General features: G+C 41.5%; 1 protein-coding gene across 2 annotated transcripts; it reads left to right on the plus strand.

Moving 5' to 3' along the window:
• Positions 1–258: 258 nt before the first annotated feature.
• On the plus strand, positions 259–17,682 carry LOC307249520 (sortilin-like). Of its 2 annotated transcripts, none has more exons than XM_080026278.1 (20): positions 259–578; positions 7,235–7,297; positions 7,388–7,485; positions 7,585–7,687; positions 7,924–8,085; positions 8,204–8,277; positions 9,631–9,680; positions 9,761–9,888; positions 10,898–11,042; positions 11,794–11,949; positions 12,222–12,334; positions 12,535–12,637; positions 12,734–12,902; positions 13,003–13,187; positions 13,286–13,475; positions 14,044–14,160; positions 14,508–14,616; positions 15,291–15,403; positions 15,507–15,633; positions 17,515–17,682. In XM_080026278.1, exons 1-20 carry the CDS (start codon positions 342–344, stop codon positions 17,527–17,529), a joined length of 2,457 nt encoding a protein of 818 aa, XP_079882404.1. In that variant the 5' UTR covers positions 259–341; the 3' UTR covers positions 17,530–17,682. The 2 variants fall into 2 exon arrangements, with proteins under 2 accessions (XP_079882404.1, XP_079882405.1); XM_080026279.1 differs by having other exon boundaries at positions 7,412–7,485.
• The last annotated feature ends 2,719 nt before the right edge of the window (positions 17,683–20,401 follow it).

The following is a 20,401-nucleotide window of genomic DNA, read 5'->3' on the forward strand; positions in this document are numbered from 1 at the left end:
ATGTTTGTCCTGGTTTTGTTCTGTTTCTTGGAATCATTGACAAATTCAAAGAATAAAGACTCCAAGAAAAATAACAAAAAAAAACTTTTCTCTGGTCCTGCGTGGTCTTTCCACTAGAGGGCGCTTGAACACCAGAACATATTTGACATCCAAGTTGAGGAGATTCCTGCCGTCCAATCAGGTTGCCGGTTATTCTGGCCCTGACCAATCACCTGTCGCGGTGAATGGTCCGTCGGTGAAGATGCGTTTGGTGATGAAGGGGGGCTTGTGGAGCCCGGAGCGAAGTGTCGGGACAGAAGAGTTTCTCACCGAGTCCAAAGTTGTGCACTTTCCTTGTTAACATGAAATCTCTATCTTATGTTTTTGCGCTCGGCTTGTTTTCGTGTGCGCTGGGCGCAGGATTCCACCGGGGAGAAAAGTGGTCCGACGTAAGGAGGCTGCGGAGGGAGTTTGGCAGTGATGAGGAGCGACATAGTTTGGAGAAGTCGGAGCTCTCGAAACGCAGCGCGGGACTGAATGAACAGCCGTGTTCACCTCTGCATGGAGTGGACTCAGCCCTGCAAAACAACACCCATTCTGTAAGTGATTTACCTCAGGTTTAGCCTATTTTAGTAAAACATTTAAAACCCTGTGAAGATGTGGAGTTAGTCGTTGTGCTCCCGAGGGGCCACTTCAGTCAGTAGGCTATGGACACTCAGCACATGGAGCTGCTCATGATGTCCACACACTGTAAACAACACACCAATGAATTAACATTTCTGATCACTTTAACATGAGCTTCTCCAACGCAACTATTGGCACTTGTTGTAGTTTGACACAGCTCCGAGTCCTCATAGTTTGAATGAAGAGAGAAGTGAATCCTATACAGTAAGGTCATCTGTCTGAATTAATAGTTTGATAAACGATTAGTCGATTGTTAAGCAAGTTTTTCTTAATTAGGCTATTTATTTCTTATAGGCTAATTGATTCATCATAGAAGTCGATTTGCAAGCAAAAATGCCAAACATTTGATAGTTCAAGCAGCAGCTCAAGTGTGAGGGCTTTCTTATTCATCTTGTCTGAAATTGTCGTAACAGACTGGATTTGGGTTCTAGAAAGTTGTCCGACTTGTAAAACAAAAACAACAATTTGAAGACATAACCACATTTTCCAACATTTTCGGATTATTCATAGACCAACACCACTTATTCATCGATCTGCAGAATAATTTATTATGAAATTTAAAAGAAGCTGCAGCCCCCAAATAAAACTATTGTAGGGGTTTAAAGTAGGCCTTGTGATTTGTCATCATGTTATTTGCTAATGATCAATGGATTACTAATCTAGACTTTATAATATTCATATGTTTTAGATGACCATTCACACTTCCTCCAAGGCCATGGTGATGTCTTTGAGTCGCTTGTTTTGTCTGAACAACAGGAACAAAGTGCTGACTGAAAAAACGCAGCAAATACTACCATGATGGGAGAAGCTGAAACCAATACCAAATAATGTGGAAATCAACGATCAAAGTTCATTCTGGAGGATGGTTGTTGTCAACATCGCCTTTAGTCACTCAGAATCAGTGAATATCTCCTCACTTTATGGTAGCTAGGCTTGTCTATCTGTAGCCTGATGTGTTTTTGAAAAAAAAAATCCAGCGTTAATAACCCGCATAGAACCAAAAAAGGGGCATGTTGCTATATGGTGGGCCCCCTTGGTTGGCCTTTGTTTACATACCAGACCTCATGTGAGGAAATATTCACAGATTTTGACAAAAAAGTGATTTTGAAGACAAGCATTCTCCATAATCGCTGACTCCACCTTGAATGGGTTCCAAAAATAAAGTGAACATTTATTTTTCTGCCCATGCCCATTCATTGTATTAATTCAACTAATGGTTGCACCTGTTATCCAATTTTCAAGAACACAAAATAGAGAAAAAATAGCAATTATTGGAGATGGCGAAACTGGCAGATATTTATATATATATTCTTCTATTCTGCAATTGTTTGTTGAAATATTTGCTGATGAATTTTCTGACAATCGACTAATGGTTTTTCAGCTCTTATCTGTTACACTCCACTTTTAACTGATCTGAATCAATGTAGGTCGTCAGTACTGGTCAGGTCTAGTTACAGGAGGAAGACTCCACTGTATGTTTATCTGCTTTTCCAGTCAGGGTTTAAAAAACAAATCTCTCACATAGGGACAGGAACTTTGTGTTTATCTTGCATCTTGTACCTGTGATCGATATCAAACACAATCTTTCTCAGGTGAACCCTGATCCTGCATTATAATAGACCAAAGAACACCTTGTGTTATTTTAGTACTGGACGTGTTGTAATAGGAAGCACAGCAAGAACAACCCAGATGTCTGGAGGAATGTTCAAGAATAACAACTTGGTCAAAAGCTAAAGGAGCTCCACAGGACACTCTTGTTGTTTCGTGTGTGTGTGTGTGTGTGTGTGTGTGTGTGTGTGTGTGTGTGTGTGTGTGTGTGTGTGTGTGTGTGTGTGTGTGTGTGTGTGTGTGTGTGTGTGTGTGTGTGTGTGTGTGTGTGTGTGTGTGTGTGTGTGTGTGTGTGTGTGTGTGTGTGTGTGTGTGTGTGTGTGTGTGTGTGTGTGTGTGTGTGTGTGTGTGTGTGTGTGTGTGTGTGTGTGCGTGTGTGTGGTGCGTGAGAGAGAGAGAGATGGAATAAGTGGACGTTACATCATTTCTGTGGCACCTGGGCTGGCTTTTGAACACGAAAACGATTCGGCGCGCATACGGATAGGAAAGACTCCTCCTGTCTCCTTTCTCCCTCAAACTTTTTTTTTTTTTGCTGTACTTGATCTGAGTGACAGTGTGGACTCAAGTTAACCCCACTGTTGTTTTTATTAACAGAGCTGCAGGGCTAGATCAGACGTGTTGGTGTGTGCAGCATTTAGACCAGCGTTATACTCTTCTCCTTTTGGAATTTTTGCTGTGTAAAGTCTGAGCAGAACAGGCAAGTAGTTCATAGGAAGTGTTTTGACAGCCAGCACAAGCTTTTTTAATACAAATGTTCTCTCTCATTTTAATTTTTTTTTTTTTGTGTTATGTTTGTGTGCGGTTTAATTAGCTGACTCAGTCCGTTTGCAGTTTGTGTTGTTTTGTTTCTCTTCTCCTGACTCCATCCCATCCCCTCTCCCCCCTCCTCTGGCTGAAGAAGTGTAGAGAGAAAAACATGTTCTGTTTTCAGGGTGAAGAGTAACTGGCTCCCAGCCAGCTGTTGGAGCACCAAGAAAAGCAGCAGAGTGGATGTTCCACACAGCGAGAGAGAGTGTGAGAGAGAGATAGAGAGAGTGTGTGTGAGAGAGAGAGAGAGGGTAAGCGAGTGTGTGAGAAAGAGAGAGAGAGAGAGAGAGAGAGAGAGAGAGCTAAGGAAAGTATGGGTTTGTTCATGTACAGGGAGAGACATCCAATGAGATCAACAAACTAGTGAAAATAAAGAAACCCTTGTGGACTCCGTCAATAGTGCATGTTGAGTATGTCAATGTGGATCAAGTTAGTGCTGAAACTAACAGACAGCCAATGACTTTCTTCATGTAGTAAAGATAAGAAAATACTGAACAAGACAACAAGTCTAGTGTCTTGGCTGTACTTATGCACCCGGGGTTTCCTTGAGCTAAATACTAAAGTTAGCATGCATAGCGTGATGATGTTTAGCCAGCCAGTATGATGTTAGCCATTTTCACCACCTTCTCTTAGGATGTGAGCATGCTAACATTAGCGTTTTAGCTCTTAGTAGGCCTACATAAAACACCTGAGGCTGAGGCTTTGTGTTGCTCATAAACCAAAGAACGCCCTGATGTTGACGCTAGATAAGATGTTGAGGAATCATCAAAGTTATTACACTCTCTAGCCTGATAGGAACAGGAATGTGGTGTGTCCAATTTAACGGCAGTCTATCCCATTGTTGTCAAGACATGTTACCAAAATAACAAAATGTCCACATCATGGTGGCGCTAGGAGAGCAGTCGTTAACATTCATCCTCTGGGAAACATGAATTTCGGTTGTCATTTTTCAGTCTGGACCAAAGTGGTGGAACGACATGAACGCCATTGACATCTCTAGAGACATGCTACCAATCAATCTAGGAATTTCAGGATTTCAACACTGGACTGACATTGTAATGGACATAATACATTTATATTCTGACATTGTATAGACTCAATGGTTAATCACTACATCTTAAATACAGTATAATAAGCATTAGGTACTAGCTTCAGTCTGCTCCAATTCTGTTAGGGTTGTTCTTGAACAACAATAACTAAATGGACCTTAATACGGTGTTGCTTACGACTCTACAACTGAGCCCAGCATCAGAGAGCATTGGCTCACACAGCTTCCTGTGTTAAATCAAAGCCAAGATGTGTTTGACCCCAGCCTCTGAAGTTGTATGTGTGTAAACATGGCTGGAGCTGAAAGGTTAAAAGCCCCAGAGCGGAGGGAATAAGGAGGTCATTGTGTTGAGGACTTCACTGTGCTCCCACACACACCAACGATGCATATTACTGAGTCTGCACAGTCTGTATATGTCTGTGTATGTACAGCAGCGTGTGTGTGATACTGAATTGTGCAGCATTGTTGTGCAGTTCAATGTACTACCAGCATGCCTTGAGTGATGAGTAGAGGAACAGATGGAGCATACTAGAGAAGCCTTATTGAACGCTTTAGATCCAGCACGTTACATCATGTCTGGTTTGTGAAGCCACGTCCAAACGGGTCAGACAAATGTATCTCTTAGATTTTTATCTCTGCGTGTCTTTCCGTCTCGTCTCCGTCTGCCCGTCTGTTTTCCTCATCACAGACTTAGGACATAGCCACACTATCCTGTGTTACACTTCTCCAGTCAAAATAAATCAGCACTTAATCACTCAGTTTCCGCAGCCTAATATTGGGATTGTTGATTGTTTGGATTTCAGTCTCAGTGAGCTGTAGTCTCTCAAGTCAGCATAACCTTAACCACCGCCGGTTGAATTTAACACAGGTGTACAAGCAACTGGCAGAAACATTTTCCAAGGCTTGATCTCAGGACGGTACACTACATGAAACCTGTTGACCTGCATTGAACTAAGCAGCTACTGTCAATCATTTTGCGGCACTTTCAAATGCTTTGCTTTTCAAATTGGATTTTAGGAGGCCATGTTTTTGAATGGGTCCTTGCATACGCTGATAGTGGCTGGATGGCATCTTCAGGGGTTGTTAGCCTTTCTGTCTATTACCTTATCCCGCAGGTATATATATATATTTTTTTCTTTTACCACAGTCACCATCTTAAATTATATGTTAGCATGCAAACATATAGTTAGCTCACAACACATAGAACAGCTGAGGCGTATAGGAATATTATTTGTTTAGCAGGTATTTGATCATGGACCATAGAGTCTAGATTTTTGCAGTTGTTAGCATCTTGATTATTTCCAGATTAAATGGTCGTCCTCTCTGTTTTAGTGTAATCTTATACAAAATCCAGCCTCCCATATCTGCTAGCATGACGGTAGACTCTTCATTATTTATACAATGTTTTATTTCCTAATTCAGTGTTTGGGTTGAATGTTTTTTTTACATGTTTTTCTTAAAGACAGAATTAGGATCCCAATTCTTGTAGTTGTTTAGTCTTTGTCTGACAGCTGTATGTACTTTTATTTTCAGTTCCTCAAGAATAGTTTGTATGTGTACTTATTACCAAAACGTAAACAAACATCACTAGTTTTGTGAACGGTTTGTACACCTGTAGCTTATGTTTGGATGGGAGGGCAGACATATATTCATAGTTTAACCAATTTTTAAGTTGCCAATACAGCACAGTGACAATGTTCTGGCGAGACGCGTCATCGAGCATTGAACTGGATGTTTGTGCACCAAGACCCAAGTCCTGCTTAAACCTCTAGTGTGACCAAAACACTGACATTTATCCCGTAGCCACAGGCCATTTTAATGCTTCACTTTTTAGGATTTTTTTAATTTGGCCACATAGGCCCCCTTTGCACAAATAAAAAGGGACAAGCGCAGGAAAATTGGGGAGGGAGAGAGCGAGAGAGAGAGAAAACTGGCACGTTGCGATGTTCTTTGGACAGATATGAAGCCAAACCCCTGTGGTTTAATGGTATGAGACTGTGTTGGAAGGACAGGGTACGTCATGCTTTACATGTTTGAACCGACCAACAGATTGGCCAGATGACTGCAAAAGTCAGGGGAGGTGCAGTTGTCAAGCGATCAAGAGATAGAAAAAAAAGGGGGAGGGGGGGTCAAGAGATGAAAGAAAAGATGGATGAAATGATTGATGTAGAGGGGAGATGGGAAGAAGTGTTCACACTCTTGGAGTTTTTCCACTGGCCCTGTTTACGAGGAGTTTCCATCAGGCAGACCTGGCTGTGGCCTGTGGCTTTATAGAGTTGGATGCAGTCTCTCTCCGGGGCTGGACTCACCTTGTAAACATCCAATCCCCCGCCAGGAAAACAGGAGGACTCCAAACGTAATGAGCTGTGGCTAAATACGTTATTCAAATCAATGACACCATGGATGATGATAATGCTGATGTATGGACTGGAATGTTGTCTGCAGTCCACACACTTGTCAAATAAACGTTGGTGTCTCATTACTCATACTCACACTACCTCTCTAATATTATTCATTTTATTATGATCTTCAATGGCTCATAAATGCTAGAAAGGGAGCTTTTTTATATTAATTTTATTGTCAGAATAGAGCACTTTGAGTCTGCATATACTGTATGTGTGTGTGAAAGTGTGTGTGTGTGTGTGTGTGTTTGTGTGTTCTTCTCGCTGTGCCCGGGACATCAGTAATTGTTTTGTTCCCTGGCCCCCGCTTTGTCTTTTAGGCAGGAATGTAGGTCACACACGCAGAGTGCATCCAAATGGCCGAGCCACTTTGGACAGTACTAAGGACAATTCATTCTGTCCTCTTGGCGTCTGTGTGAAGTGTTCAACGAGTGACTGAAACACACACACACACACACATACACACACACAAAGTCTTGCGTTTTGCTTATTTCAGACTAAACTTTGGAGCCTCGTGTGTGTGTGTATGTGTGTGTGTTCTACGTTCTGCTGTTGATGTCCTGACACTGTATCTGACAAGCACTATCACATCCAGATATATATTTCAAACACTCCTACATGGTGTGACATAAACCTTGGTGGAAACAACAGCCTTCTTAGGTGTCCTTTCTTAACAGTTCCCGTTGTCTTTTTACTCCCATTCCAGTTCACCTTCAAAGTGAGGACCATGGGTTCACTGTCACTGGCCTGGGTGGGCGACGGATCAGGGGTGAGTTTGTTTAACATGAATGGAAAAAATATAATAGGACTGTAATGGGAAGCATTCGGAGTCCGACATGTTGTTTGTATTGTTTTGTAGTTCCTTTACCCTCTTCTTTCCCAGGTGCTGCTGGTCTTGACTACATTCCAGGTGCCGTTGTTCATGATGCGTTTCGGCCAGTCCAACCTCTACAGGAGGTGAGGAATGCCCCATGGTTGTTGGGACGGAGCTGTATGTTATTTGCCATAGCTGTGGTCTGAGGGTCTAACTAACTCACTGCTTTGTCACTGTGTCAGTGAAGACTACGGGAAGACGTTCGAAGATGTGACTCACCTGATCAACCACACCTTCATCCAGACCGACTTTGGCATCGCCATCAGCCCCGACCACTCTGGCAAGGTCAGCCATTTTGGGGGGGAAAGCAAAATAGTGTTATACTTAGTTTTTTTTTTAAAGTGCTTAATATACCTTAGCATACCTTTTCACATACAGACGCTGCTTATACCTCACATTGGCATTTGTGTGTTTTGTGGTTGGTCTGACTCTGTATGAAAGTACAATTTGCCTAAAGAAAACGCAGCTCCACTCTGCTGAATATGAAAAGCTCTTGCCTTATAGCTCAACTTCTCTTTCAGGTGATGCTTACCGGGGACGTGTCGGAGATCGGCGGGTTCAGACTGTTTCGCTCGCGGGACTTTGGCCTGACCTTTGTTCCCACGGACCTGCCGTTCGAGCCTCTCATCCAGATGCTGTACAACCCCGGGGACTGCAACGTACTTCTGACGCTCAGTATCACGGTAGATACGTTGTTACATGATTTCAGACCAAACCAAAACTTCAGAACCAAGAGTTTTTTTTGACAGCAGTTATAACAGAGTATGAAGTGACTAAGGGCTTTTTTTTGTTTCCCTCCAGTTGGACCTGTGGCTGTCTGAGGACTTTGGTGCCACCTGGAGGAAGATCCATGACAGTGTTTGTCTGGTCAGATGGTGAGAATTCATCCTCAAAAATCCTCAAAGTTTGTAATGAATTATAATATACTAAGGACATTTGGGTTGTTGGTGGTGTTGTTGTTGTTGTTGGCAAACAGGATACTTACTGTGGTTATGTTTATAATAATGCAGAAATGAAGCGAAGGGGAACGTTGGCTGGTGTTAACATTGCACTCTTTATCGAATGAATCCCCTAGCGGAAAGGTCCTCATTTACTGATGAACTTGCGGTATTGGCTACTTAAAATTGGCTATTATGACCCCTTCTTCCAAGTTCCTTACTAGATGTTTGCTACTTCTTTATGATATGACCTAGCATAGTGTGGACTTTCTGTAACCTTTTATGTGTGTCATTTGTGTGTGATTGGATTAGAGAAAATACATTGTTGAAGCAGGACATAAAACACTTAACTGTCAGGGTGCAAAACAGCTTTGTTGATGTATGTGTCCACGAACATGTGCACCTTGTGTGTGTGTGTGTGTGTGTGTGTGTGTGTGTGTGTGTGTGTGTGTGTGTATGTATGTTTTTTCTTTGTCCTTTTAGTGGAGCCAGATAAGTGCTACAATCTCTCAATTTGTGATACAAGCCTGAAAATTGGCATGAGCAGTCTCCATGGGTCACTTGAAAAGAAAATTGTCCGAGACAACCAATACATTTCTATGGGAAATTTTCAAATTCAAAATTGCAAATGTCTCTGAAGATTTTCTTGTCAAGTAACCCATGGAGACTGCTCATGCCAATGTATAACGCTTGTATCATCAACTGAAAGATTCTGACGAAAATAAGCACTCACTATTTGTTGTTATTCCAGCCGTCTTTCTCGCCACAGTTTGGCACTCACTCCCCTGACTCCTTTTCACTTGAACACCAGAGTTCACATGAGGTTGTGTTGTTGTCAGCCTGCGGTTGTTTAGCGTTGCATTGTGGGAAGTCTGTGACAGCTCTGCGTGACCACAGCTGTTGTTTAGGCCCCGACCTGCTATCGACTGCACAGCGAGGGAGCCGAGGCCGCTGTCGGAGTGAATCATGAGTCAGCAGCGGCATTCTTATTCAGACCACAGTCCCTTGAACCAGCGGAATCTTTAGCAAAAGTGTGAAAACCGTCGGCTCCCTTTGGCAGCAAACAAAAAAACAGAGAGAGAGGTGGGGGGTGGGGGGGGGGGGGGGGTCCACTCACAAAGCACTTGGGAGAAAACATAACCGCAATCTGTGATGTCTACAAATTCCAAAAGTGGATTCTTGTTTTGAACTTGAAAAAAACTTTCAAATGTGTGAAAAATGCGATCAAAATGAGATCTTTCCTTTCCTTTCCTTTTCTACACTTCTCACCTTTCTCTTTCTCACACACAGGGGTCCAGAAAACAGCATCTACTTCTCAACAAACTACAATGGATCGTGCAGTAGGTCAAGGCAATACTGCCACCTGTTTATATACAATTCAGAAAATGCATCTGTCAACTCTTTTCTTTCTGTGTGTTAGATGATAGAGGAATGTTGGAGTTAAGGAAGTCCACAGACTATGGTCGAAGTGTCCACACCGTCGCTACAAGAGTTTACTCCTTTGTGCTGGGAGGGCGCTTTCTTTTTGCTTCCATCATGACTGGCAAGGTATTTGTGTGTGTGTGTGTGTGTGTGTGTGTGTGTGTGTGTGTGTGTGTGTGTGTGTGTGTGTGTGTGTGTGTGTGTGTGTGTGTGTGTGTGTGTGTGTGTGTGTGTGTGTGTGTGTGTTCGTGTTCGCTTCTTTGCCTTAATTACTTCCCAGAGCAGAATGTGTCGCTTTCTGTGAATCAGCCTTGCTCCGACACATGCAGTATTTTCATTTTTACATATGAACTTGTGTTTTTTTGTTGTATGTGTTTATGTATGTGCATAATGTTTTTTTTTATCCTACTCATAAATGGTAACATTTTAGTACAGCATGGTTCAGCCAAATTACAAAGAAAATCCCTTACCCCATGGGGTATCCAGCAAACACAATGTATTTAATAGTTTATGTATTTTATTATTTATTTATTTGTATTTATATATTTATTTATTTATTTGTGTGTACTTCTTTGCTTCTCTCTATTTGATTTATTTAACTATATTTATTTTTATAATCTTTTCTCCTTTCATTCATAATATATCCCTTTACTTGTATTATACGTAGCTGCAGGTGCGAATGGGACCTTTATTCATTGGTCAACCCCACCATTATCTTGCCAGTTAAAGGAAATGTTTTGTTGTTTTTTGATTTGTGTGTATTAACCCTATTACGATGGCATTTCTGCACATTTCATTTATCAATGAGCTGCATCTCTAGCATTATTATTGTACAGTTTTATTTTTTTGTGTGGGTTGTTAAGTCTTGAACCCAATATAAAGGTATATGTAGTAAAGAAAATAATGGATGAATAGCAGAACTGTCGACATTATAACGCCGTAAAGATGCAGTTATCAAAGCATTATTTTTTAATGATTGTGTGTGTGTGTGTGTGTGTGTGTGTGTGTGTGTGTGTGTGTGTGTGTGTGTGTGTGTGTGTGTGTGTGTGTGTGTGTGTGTGTGTGTGTGTGTGTGTGTGTGTGTGTGTGTGTGTGTGTGTGTGTGTGTGTGTGTGTGTGTGTGTGTGTGTGTCAGGGTACGGAGCGTATGATCCACGTCTCAGTGGACGGAGGTGAGGTGTGGAACATGGCTCAGCTCCCTGTAGTCAACCATGAGCAGTTCTACTCCATCCTGTCAGCCAACCAGGACATGGTCTTCATGCACGTGGACGACCCCGGAGGTCAGAACCATGACAGCCATGATGCTGCTGCTAGACATGAGTGATGTGGAGGATGATTGGTGTGGACAATGTTGGTACATGACGGATGATGTTAATGATTAACAGCCGTGCGGATGGTTAAGTTTAGTTTAGTTTATTTCGATCACATAGATACACAGCATTACATACCACAAGTTAAAAACACAAAAAAAAATAAAAAAAAGTTGTCATCATCTTAATGAATACATTGACATGGCTATATACTAAAATAAATGAACCTTCCAAGCAAACAGCCTTTTTAGGTGTCCTTGAAAAATTCCTTAATCTGTAGGAAGTTCCTCTATGGGAGTCAGTAAATGTATCGTTCCTCATATTGAATTGACATTTATTTTGTTTAACTAATCTAACAGAAATTCTTATTTCTTGGGGGCGCCCTTAGCTCAGTTGGTAGGGCGTCCCCCCCCCATGGGCCTCATCCAGCAGCGGACCCGGGTTCGATTCCAGCCCGCGGTCGTTCTCTGCATGTCACTCCCCTCTCTGCCCCATTTCAACTCTGTCTCTACACTATCAATAAAGCATAAAAATGCCAAAAGAAATATCTTTAAAAATTCCTATTTCTTACAAATGAGAATGTCAAAGTAACATACAGTACAGTCAAAATACCTGCGGCTCACTGGGACCTTCACAAAGTCTATAATCCAAACGTGTGTGTAATGTATGTGTGTGTGTGTGTAATGTTTAATATGTGTGTGTGTGTGTGTGTGTGTACCAGACTCCGGTGTTGGAACCATCTACGTGTCAGGTGACAGAGGAACCGTGTTCTCCAAGTCTCTGGAGCGCCATCTTTACACCACCACAGGAAGTGACACTGACTTCACGGTCATCACTTCGCTCCGAGGCGTCTACACCACCAGTGTGCTCTCAGAGGGTGAGTCAACACTCTGTCTCATACAGTATGTACTAACACATTTCAGAGGGAGCTTTTTGTTATTTTTTTGTCAACGTGTTTAATTCTATTACTCAAAATAGCATACAAACTGCATTTTATCCCAAAGTTTCCCTATTTATGGGTGTTAAAAATTGTCATGTACACTGTATTGGGGGGGGGGGGGGGGAACGCAGAAATATCTACTGTGACTTGATAGTAGAGTGAGTAATTGAAGATAATGTCATTGACTGGTCATTGTGTTCTCTTTGCAGATGGTGCCGTGGAGACAGTGATCACCTTTGACCAAGGAGCAAAGTGGCAGACGCTGCGCAGACCACAGAACAGCCAGTGTGACAGCGAGACCTCTACTAACAGGCCTAACAGAGTGAGACACGCAGATACACTACACATATTAGATATATTTGAATATGTACAGTTTTATTGTGATGTGTGTGTTTTTATCCAATGGCTGGTGTGTTTTATGTATGGGACGAGGCTTTAGTAACTTCATTAAATCTCTTTTTTATACATCATCATTAGCATGTGACGTAGCACTAACATTACCCTGATTGTTGTGCCTTACAGTGCAGACTGCACATCCACGCCTCCTACAGCACCAACATGAAGATGAACGTCCCCATGCTGCCTCTCTCACAGCCCAGTGCTGTTGGCCTCATTTTGGCCCATGGTAAAAAGCAAACACACCCAACTGATCTGTTTATACACAGTCATTTAACTGCTGGGTAAATGTCTAACAACACCATCGCCCTCTTGTTTCCTCCAGTCAGCGTTGGAGACGCAGAGTCAACTCTCTCTCCTGACGTGTATGTGTCCGATGACGGGGGCTACTCGTGGCTGTTGGCTCTGAAGGGCCCCCATCATTATGCTATACTGGACTCAGGAGGGCTCCTGGTGGCTGTCGAGCACACCAACTCACCTGTTAACCAGATCAAGTAAATAGAATTGAGAGTACTAGCAATGTATTTCATAGTAGGGTATTGTTTTTGTTTTAACAGATTACCCCCCACCACCCCTTACACACCCCTCCCTCAGGTTTTCCACAGACGAGGGGCAGTGCTGGCATACGTACAACTTCACCAGCGACCCGCTCCACTTCAGCGGTATGGACAGTGAGCCCGGCTCTCGCTCCATGAACGTCAGCTTGTGGGGCTACAGGAACGACTTCAGCAAATGGCTGGTGATCACCATAGACTTCAGGAAGCTCCTCAGCGCAGACTGTGAGCACGTGAGAGAATAGGGCTGGTAACTGACTGCTTGGGTTAACCTGAACGTACCTAGTGTGTGTTTATATGTATGTTTATATGTATATGTGCAGGTACCGAAGGGGACTACGTACAGTGGCTGGCTCACTCTACAGACCCCAGTGGAGCTAGTGACGGCTGCGTGCTAGGCTACAAAGAGACCTTTCTACGCCTGAGGAAGGACTCTTTCTGCTGGAACGGGAGGGACTACGCCGTCACTAAGAAGCTTTCCCAGTGTCCGTGTACAGCGGACGATTATCACTGGTGTGTTTTTGTGAGAAACCAAAATAGATAAATGTGAGACACAGCAGGCAAGAACATTTTGCGATGTTTGTCTATTTAGCTTCCATACATTTTTTTTTCATACTAGTATAAATAAAAGGTCCAAAATGTTATTTTAGGTGATTATTTGACCGCACCATGTCTGTTCGCGTCTGTATAATTTGATACAACCATTAATAACGGGCCATTATCTCAACATTAGTGTTTTTCAATACTCTGAACCAAATATTTCAACATCTTAAACACTTAGATCAACTAAACTTTGATTTTTCTGACCGAACCTTGTCTGTTTGCGTCTGTATAATTGTCCTATACAACCATCAACAACGGGCCATTATCTCAACATTACATGATATTTTTGTTTTTTAATACTCTGAACCAAAAAATCTCAACATCTAAAGCACGAACATCAACTACACTTTCAATAATCATTCTAATTCTACTCTAAAGGTTATTTCAGAAGGATTTATTCATATGTTGTTAATTTGTTTGATAAATGATAATGGTAAACGGATAAAGCCTTTTTAAGAACTTCTGCTTCGTCTCTCAGTGACTTTGGATATTACCGTCCGGAGAACAGCTCTGAGTGTGTGGAGCAGGAGGAGATGAAGGGCCGGCCTCTGGAGTTCTGCTTAAATGGGACGACAGAACAGCTACAGACCAGTGGGTGAGGAAGCCTCCCTTTTTTTTTTAAATATACATATTCCTTGATCCTTACTTTTTCCTCAACTGTACTTTGGGAGACAAGAAAAATCACTAGTAATTGTGGGCTCAAGCGCTGCGATCAATGATGAACACCTCACTTGTAGAAGCAAGAGGCCTGTTATGGACTTTCAATGAAATACTGGGCACATAACACAGCATCGTTAAAAGCTTCCTGAGTTCAGCCACTAGTACATCTCCCTCCATTTGTGGTATAATTTTTTTAGCTGTTTTTTCCTTATGTTTTCTCTCTCTCTCTCTCTCTCTCTCTCTCTCTCTCTCTCTCTCTCTCTCTCCTCTCAATTTTTTAAGTTACCGGAAGATTCCAGGCGACAAGTGTGAGGCAGGTTTCCAGCCAGAAAGGAAGGAGACAGACCTGGGCAGGCTGTGCACCAGCAACGCCCTGCATCCATATTCTCTGGTAAGTTCTGCCTAACTCTAAGGAATACCCTACAGTACAAAGCAGGACATTATCTAGGCTGAAACTCAGCCAGGGGAGCCGCCGATCTTTGGCTTTGAGCGTCAGTGAAGGTGTTCATGGGTTATCTCGTAGAGGTGTGACACCGGACAAGAATTTCAGGTATTCATGTGACACACTGCACACAGATCTGAGTTTTGCTGAACATTATTTTTTCCTTTCCAGTGGAGCTGAAGCATCAGTCTGTGTTTGATTCAAATGCTTAATGGGGCGCCCTTAGCTCAGTTGGTAGGGTGTGTCCCCCCCCCCCGGCCGGGCCCAGCAGCAGACCTGGGTTCGATTCCCGCCCGCGTTCGTTCTCTGCATGTCACTCCCCTCTCTGCCCCATTTCACCTCTGTCTCTCTGCACTGTCAATAAAAGCATAAAAATGCCCAAAAAATATGTAAAAAAAAAAAAATGCTTAATGAATGTACATCAGAATTCTTAAGATTGATATGGCTTATAACTCCATGGAACTTTTAGATATTTCTGGAACAGTCTAAATTTTTCCTCTGATGATCATAAAATGTGCAGAGACATTCAAACGTATTCTGCAGTGTATGTTTTCTGTTGGCATGTCATTGTTTTTTTGTTTTTTTTTAACATTTTCAACCCTTTCTGCCTCTGTCACCAACAGACCGAAAGCGGCTCACCGAACGCTGCCCTCATAGTGATGGTTGTCATAGCCATCCTTCTGTCGAGTGCCGTGGCAGGCGTTTGGCTGGTTAAGAAATACGTCTGCGGCGGACGGTCAGTTTAACTATGTTCCATCTTCTCACACACAAATAAAAACTCAACGCATACTGTATTTCAACTGTAGTTTCTTATATGTATGCTCTCCTGTCCCCATCAGGTTCCTCGTGCACCGATACTCTGTCATGAGGGAACACGTGGAGGCGGATAAGATAGAAGGAGTGGATGATGTGGACACTAACTACATGGAGACAGGAAAAGCACACTACAACGAAGACTCAGACCAGGTATCTGATACCGTGTCAGAGGCCCCCTCTTTTTAAGTTAAAGGTGGAGTCAGTGATTCTGGAGAAGGCTTGTTGTCAACATCACTTCTTGTTACAATCAGTGAATATCTCCTCATGATCCGCTACCAGTCTGTACTGCCTGTGCGTTGAAAGAAAATCCAGTGTTAATGCACAGCCTAGGTTCTTTAAACGGGCATATTGCTAGCTATGTTGGGCCACCTTTGTTTAGAGCCTCGGCTGTGTATTAATGCCAGATTTATTTTCAGCGTGCAGATTGTGAAGATATACAGTTGTGTTCAAAATAATAGCAGTGTGTTTAAAAAAGTGAGGCAAGATCAAAATCGTTATCATAGCTTTTATTTCCAAACACGGAAATGCATTGGGGACATTGCACATTCTATTCCAAATCCAAATATGAAGAAACATTTGTCAAATGTTTTGTCAAATGTTTCTTCATCTTTACAGAAAGTGAAGAAAAATGAATATTAGACTGTTCAAAAAAATGGCAGTGTCTGCATTTTTCTTTACAACTCAAACATTTACTGTATCAGCTGAAAAATGCATGAAGATTTAGCTTTCCTATGAATCACTGAACTAATATTTAGTTGGATAACCTCTGTTTCTGAGAACTGCTTCACATCTGTGTTGCAGGGAGCCGACCAACTTATGGCACCTGTCAACAGGTGTTTCAGCCCAGGACGATTGGACTACATTCCACAATTCCTCTGCATTTCTTGGTTTTGCCTCAAAAACAGCATTTTTGATGTCACCACATAGGTTTTCTATTGGATTAAGGTCCAGGGATTGGGCTGGCCACTCCATAACGTTAATCTTGTTGGTCTGGAACCAAGATCTTGTTCGCTTACTGGTGTGTTTGGGGTCGTTGACTTGTTGGAACACCCATTTCAAGGGCATTTCCTCTTCAGCATAAGGCAACATGACCTCATGACCTGAATTCAGTGTTTGGGGGTCGTCTGACAAACTGTCTGCGGCCCCTATTCAAGCCACAGTACACTTTGAAGACAGTGAAGCATGGTGGCACAGTCATCATGTTATGGGGATGTTTCTCATACTATGGTGTCGGGTCTATTTATCGCATAGCATGGATCATGGATCAGTTTGGATACATTAAAATACTTGAAGAGGTCATGTTGCCTTATGCTGAAGAGGAAATGCCCTTGAAATGGGTGTTCCAACAAGTCAACGACCCCAAACACACCAGTAAGCGAACAAGATCTTGGTTCCAGACCAACAAGATTAACGTTATGGAGTGGCCAGCCCAATCCCTGGACCTTAATCCAATAGAAAACCTATGTGGTGACATCAAAAATGCTGTTTTTGAGGCAAAATCAAGAAATGCAGAGGAATTGTGCAATGTAGTCCAATCGTCCTGGGCTGAAACACCTGTTGACAGGTGCCATAAGTTGGTCGACTCCATGCAACACAGATGTGAAGCAGTTCTCAGAAACAGAGGTTATACAACTAAATATTAGTTCAGTGATTCATAGGAAAGCTAAATCTTCATGCATTTTTTAGCTGATACAGTAAATGTTTGAGTTGTAAAGAAAAATGCAGACACTGCTATTTTTTGAACAGTCTAATATTCCTTTTTCTTCACTTTCTGTTAAGATGAAGAAACATTTGACAAATGTTTCTTCATATTTGGAGTTGGAATTTAATGCGCAATGTCCCCAATGCATTTGCGTGTATGGAAATAAAAGCTATGATAAGGATTTTGATCTTTACTCAATTTTTTAAACACACTGCTATTATTTTGAACACAACTGTATATAATGATTTTGACAACAAGCGTTCTTCAGAAACAATGGCTCCACCTTTTTATAGTCTGTGATTATTTATTAACTCATCATCTCCTCACAGGACCTGTTAGAATAAGGGGGACGTGCCTCCCCACTCCAAGGCTCTTCAAGACTAAATTCAACGAAGCCTTTACGTCGTCTTGTCACTTCTCCCCCATCCCCTGGAGGACGGTGGACTCAGCAGCAACTCATATTGTCTCCTCGTGACAGTTTGAGGCTCCCACAAAAAGACTCAACCGGTTGGGGGTGGGGTGGGGTGGGGTGGGGGGGGGGGGGACAAACCCAGGGTGGCAAAAACAAGAGGAAAATCCTCCAAGGGTCCCTGGAGAGCTTTTGTTGTTTCTGTCACAAAGAGTTCTGTAAAGGCTGTTGAGTCTGAATATGCAGCCTGTATGTTGAAAAACATGGCTCTTTCATATCGTGATGCACTGCAGAAGCACAATAGAGGTTACATGTTGGATTTATATGCTCACAGAAAAAGAGTTAGGGAACAGCCAAGCAACTGAGCACATAGGATAATAATCAGTATTTTAGTTCAGCGATTATATCTGCTTACAATTAAGTTTTTTTTTTTTTAACTTGGTTAATTGAAATCTTGCAAGATACAGTTCTGTTGTGCGTGGCGGCCATTGCGACATTTATTTCACCAGTTTCACCAAACCTTCACTGAAATGAGGTACTTCCACTAAAACGGCAATGAATGCTTAATAAAGACTGTTTGTTTTCATTTGATGCCGCATTCAAAATGAGGTAAAAATATAATTAATTTAAGATTTTACAGTAGTTTTAATAAATATGTCGGCATTTTTTGTTTTTACATAGTTGAAATTTGACTTATTTTTTTATGTTCTGGTCACTATAGCATGAAGCCTGACTGCGTTATCAAATACATTTAAGTTGGCTGCTATTGGAAAAATAAAAGTTATTATTAAAGGCTAAAATAGGTGACAAGTAGTGCTTGCTTTAGACAAACTGTTATAACTAACAGAGAATAATAGTGCCTTGTGACACTTTTGGAAGATATAAAAATGTCATATACATGTGTATCATATATAGTGCAGCTTCATACAACCAATATCTTCTCCTCCCCTGTATGTGTGTTGAAAATGAAAGACTTGAATTATTGCCAAAGCACTTTTATTGTTTAGTTTTCTCATTCTAGAGGTGAAACCTAACCATAGCCCAGCATTATACACGAGTGTTAATGCTAATGCTAACGCTTACCCAAACCCTTTACTTGAACTTTCTCATAATTTTGCTCAACAGGATACACCAATATGTTGATGTTGTTGTGTTTTTGTTTTGTTTATATCTGACTGGTATTTTCCCTTCATCAGCCAATACCAATATGCATTTGGCTAATGATCCTATTGCAATTGCAGGAATAATCCTCAAGATAATCAAGTGTTTTTGTAAATGGTACGACAGCATGTCAGTTAGGCGGGTATATTGGTGCATCCCAGTTTAATAATCTCACATATGTTGCAAGATATAATAACAGAACTAAACAATCAGATTAACGTGTCTGTTGGCCATGAATACCGTAAACCTTTTTCCCAGTAGACACTGCTCCGTCTTATATTATTTGTTACGATGAGATGTTGGCTGGCTGTCATTTCTATTACCTGCAATGTAAGAAGAACTGTAGCCTTTGACATGTGCATGGCTTATGGCCTATGCTTGTTTTCTCCAGCAGACTCAATAATATCCCAGCGAATAAGCTATTGTAATAAGCTGGCCTAATGTAGAGGCATATTCTCAAGGACTGTTGGTTGGATTGTTTCAGATATGAAAGCAAAATCGTATGCTTGATGCTTCCTTATATTACATACCTGTCAGTAAGAACAAACCCAGCTATTTACTGGATTCAATGATTTATTTTGCACTATTTACAGATCTGTGAAAAAGTTGCTTTTGTGCCTCCTTGTACATCTAATTTGTTGTAAAGTATTAGGGCCATAGTTTGTGACCTTCATTCCATCTTTTTTTCTTGACTGTTTGCTAGAATATCAGAGATGAGTGTCTCTGAAATAAACTATTCTGTAGAGAAGCTGTTTGTTTGTTGTTTTGCATTTTTTGAATGAAGTTACACACTCACTCATCTCCTCTACATCAGTTCATTTGTGTTTGTGTTTTGTGATAACACAATTTCTACAAATGGAATAATACTTGATCCAAAGTCTTGCAATAAGGACAAATTTCATAGCAAAATGCATGCAATATACTGTTTGTTTTATTACACGAAGGTAATAAACAAGCAATGATGAAACAATCCCCATGTTTTAATTTAGGGCGGCCTACAACTTAAAGGTGCAGTGTGTAATATGACATCATCAAGAAAGTTCTACAAAGTTCTAGAATGCAACACTCCCTGGGTAACCCCAACCCTTTCGAATAATAACAGAAGCTACAGTGGCCTTCAAGGACAAGAACAATTCTAAATTTTAAACAATGCACCTGATGACATTCCAACTATGACACTTTCAAGATGGCGGCACTAGGCTTTGGTCCAAAATATGCAGAAATATGGACATACATGAGACCCTTTCTGAGGGAAAAAATAATAATTAAAAAGTTTCTTTTAAGCTATTATGCACTAAATTAAATGTACTTATGGATATTATAATTACTTTCTACAAAATCTGCTAGGAAATAAAACCCAAAATTCTACACACTGCAGGTTTAAGGCATCCTTCATCAAGGCTTTCTAAGTTACAAGTTAGAACTACTGGCTTTAATAATAGTTAATAACCCATTTACCAATGCTTGATAGATCTGTGCTGAGCCATTTTAAAAAGTGTACAGGTTGTGATAAATCTATTTTACTTATTGGATCGTTTTAACTAGTGGATACTGACAATAGTATACTGATGATGCCACCGTCAGTGCTGCGTATCAACCAGAAGGGGGCGCTACACTCTTGAAGTAAGTACATGTGCATCCGGAAG

The sequence above is a fragment of the Ammodytes marinus genome, assembly GCF_949987685.1.
Source record: "Ammodytes marinus genome assembly, chromosome: 4".
Lineage (NCBI taxonomy): Eukaryota > Metazoa > Chordata > Actinopteri > Uranoscopiformes > Ammodytidae > Ammodytes > Ammodytes marinus.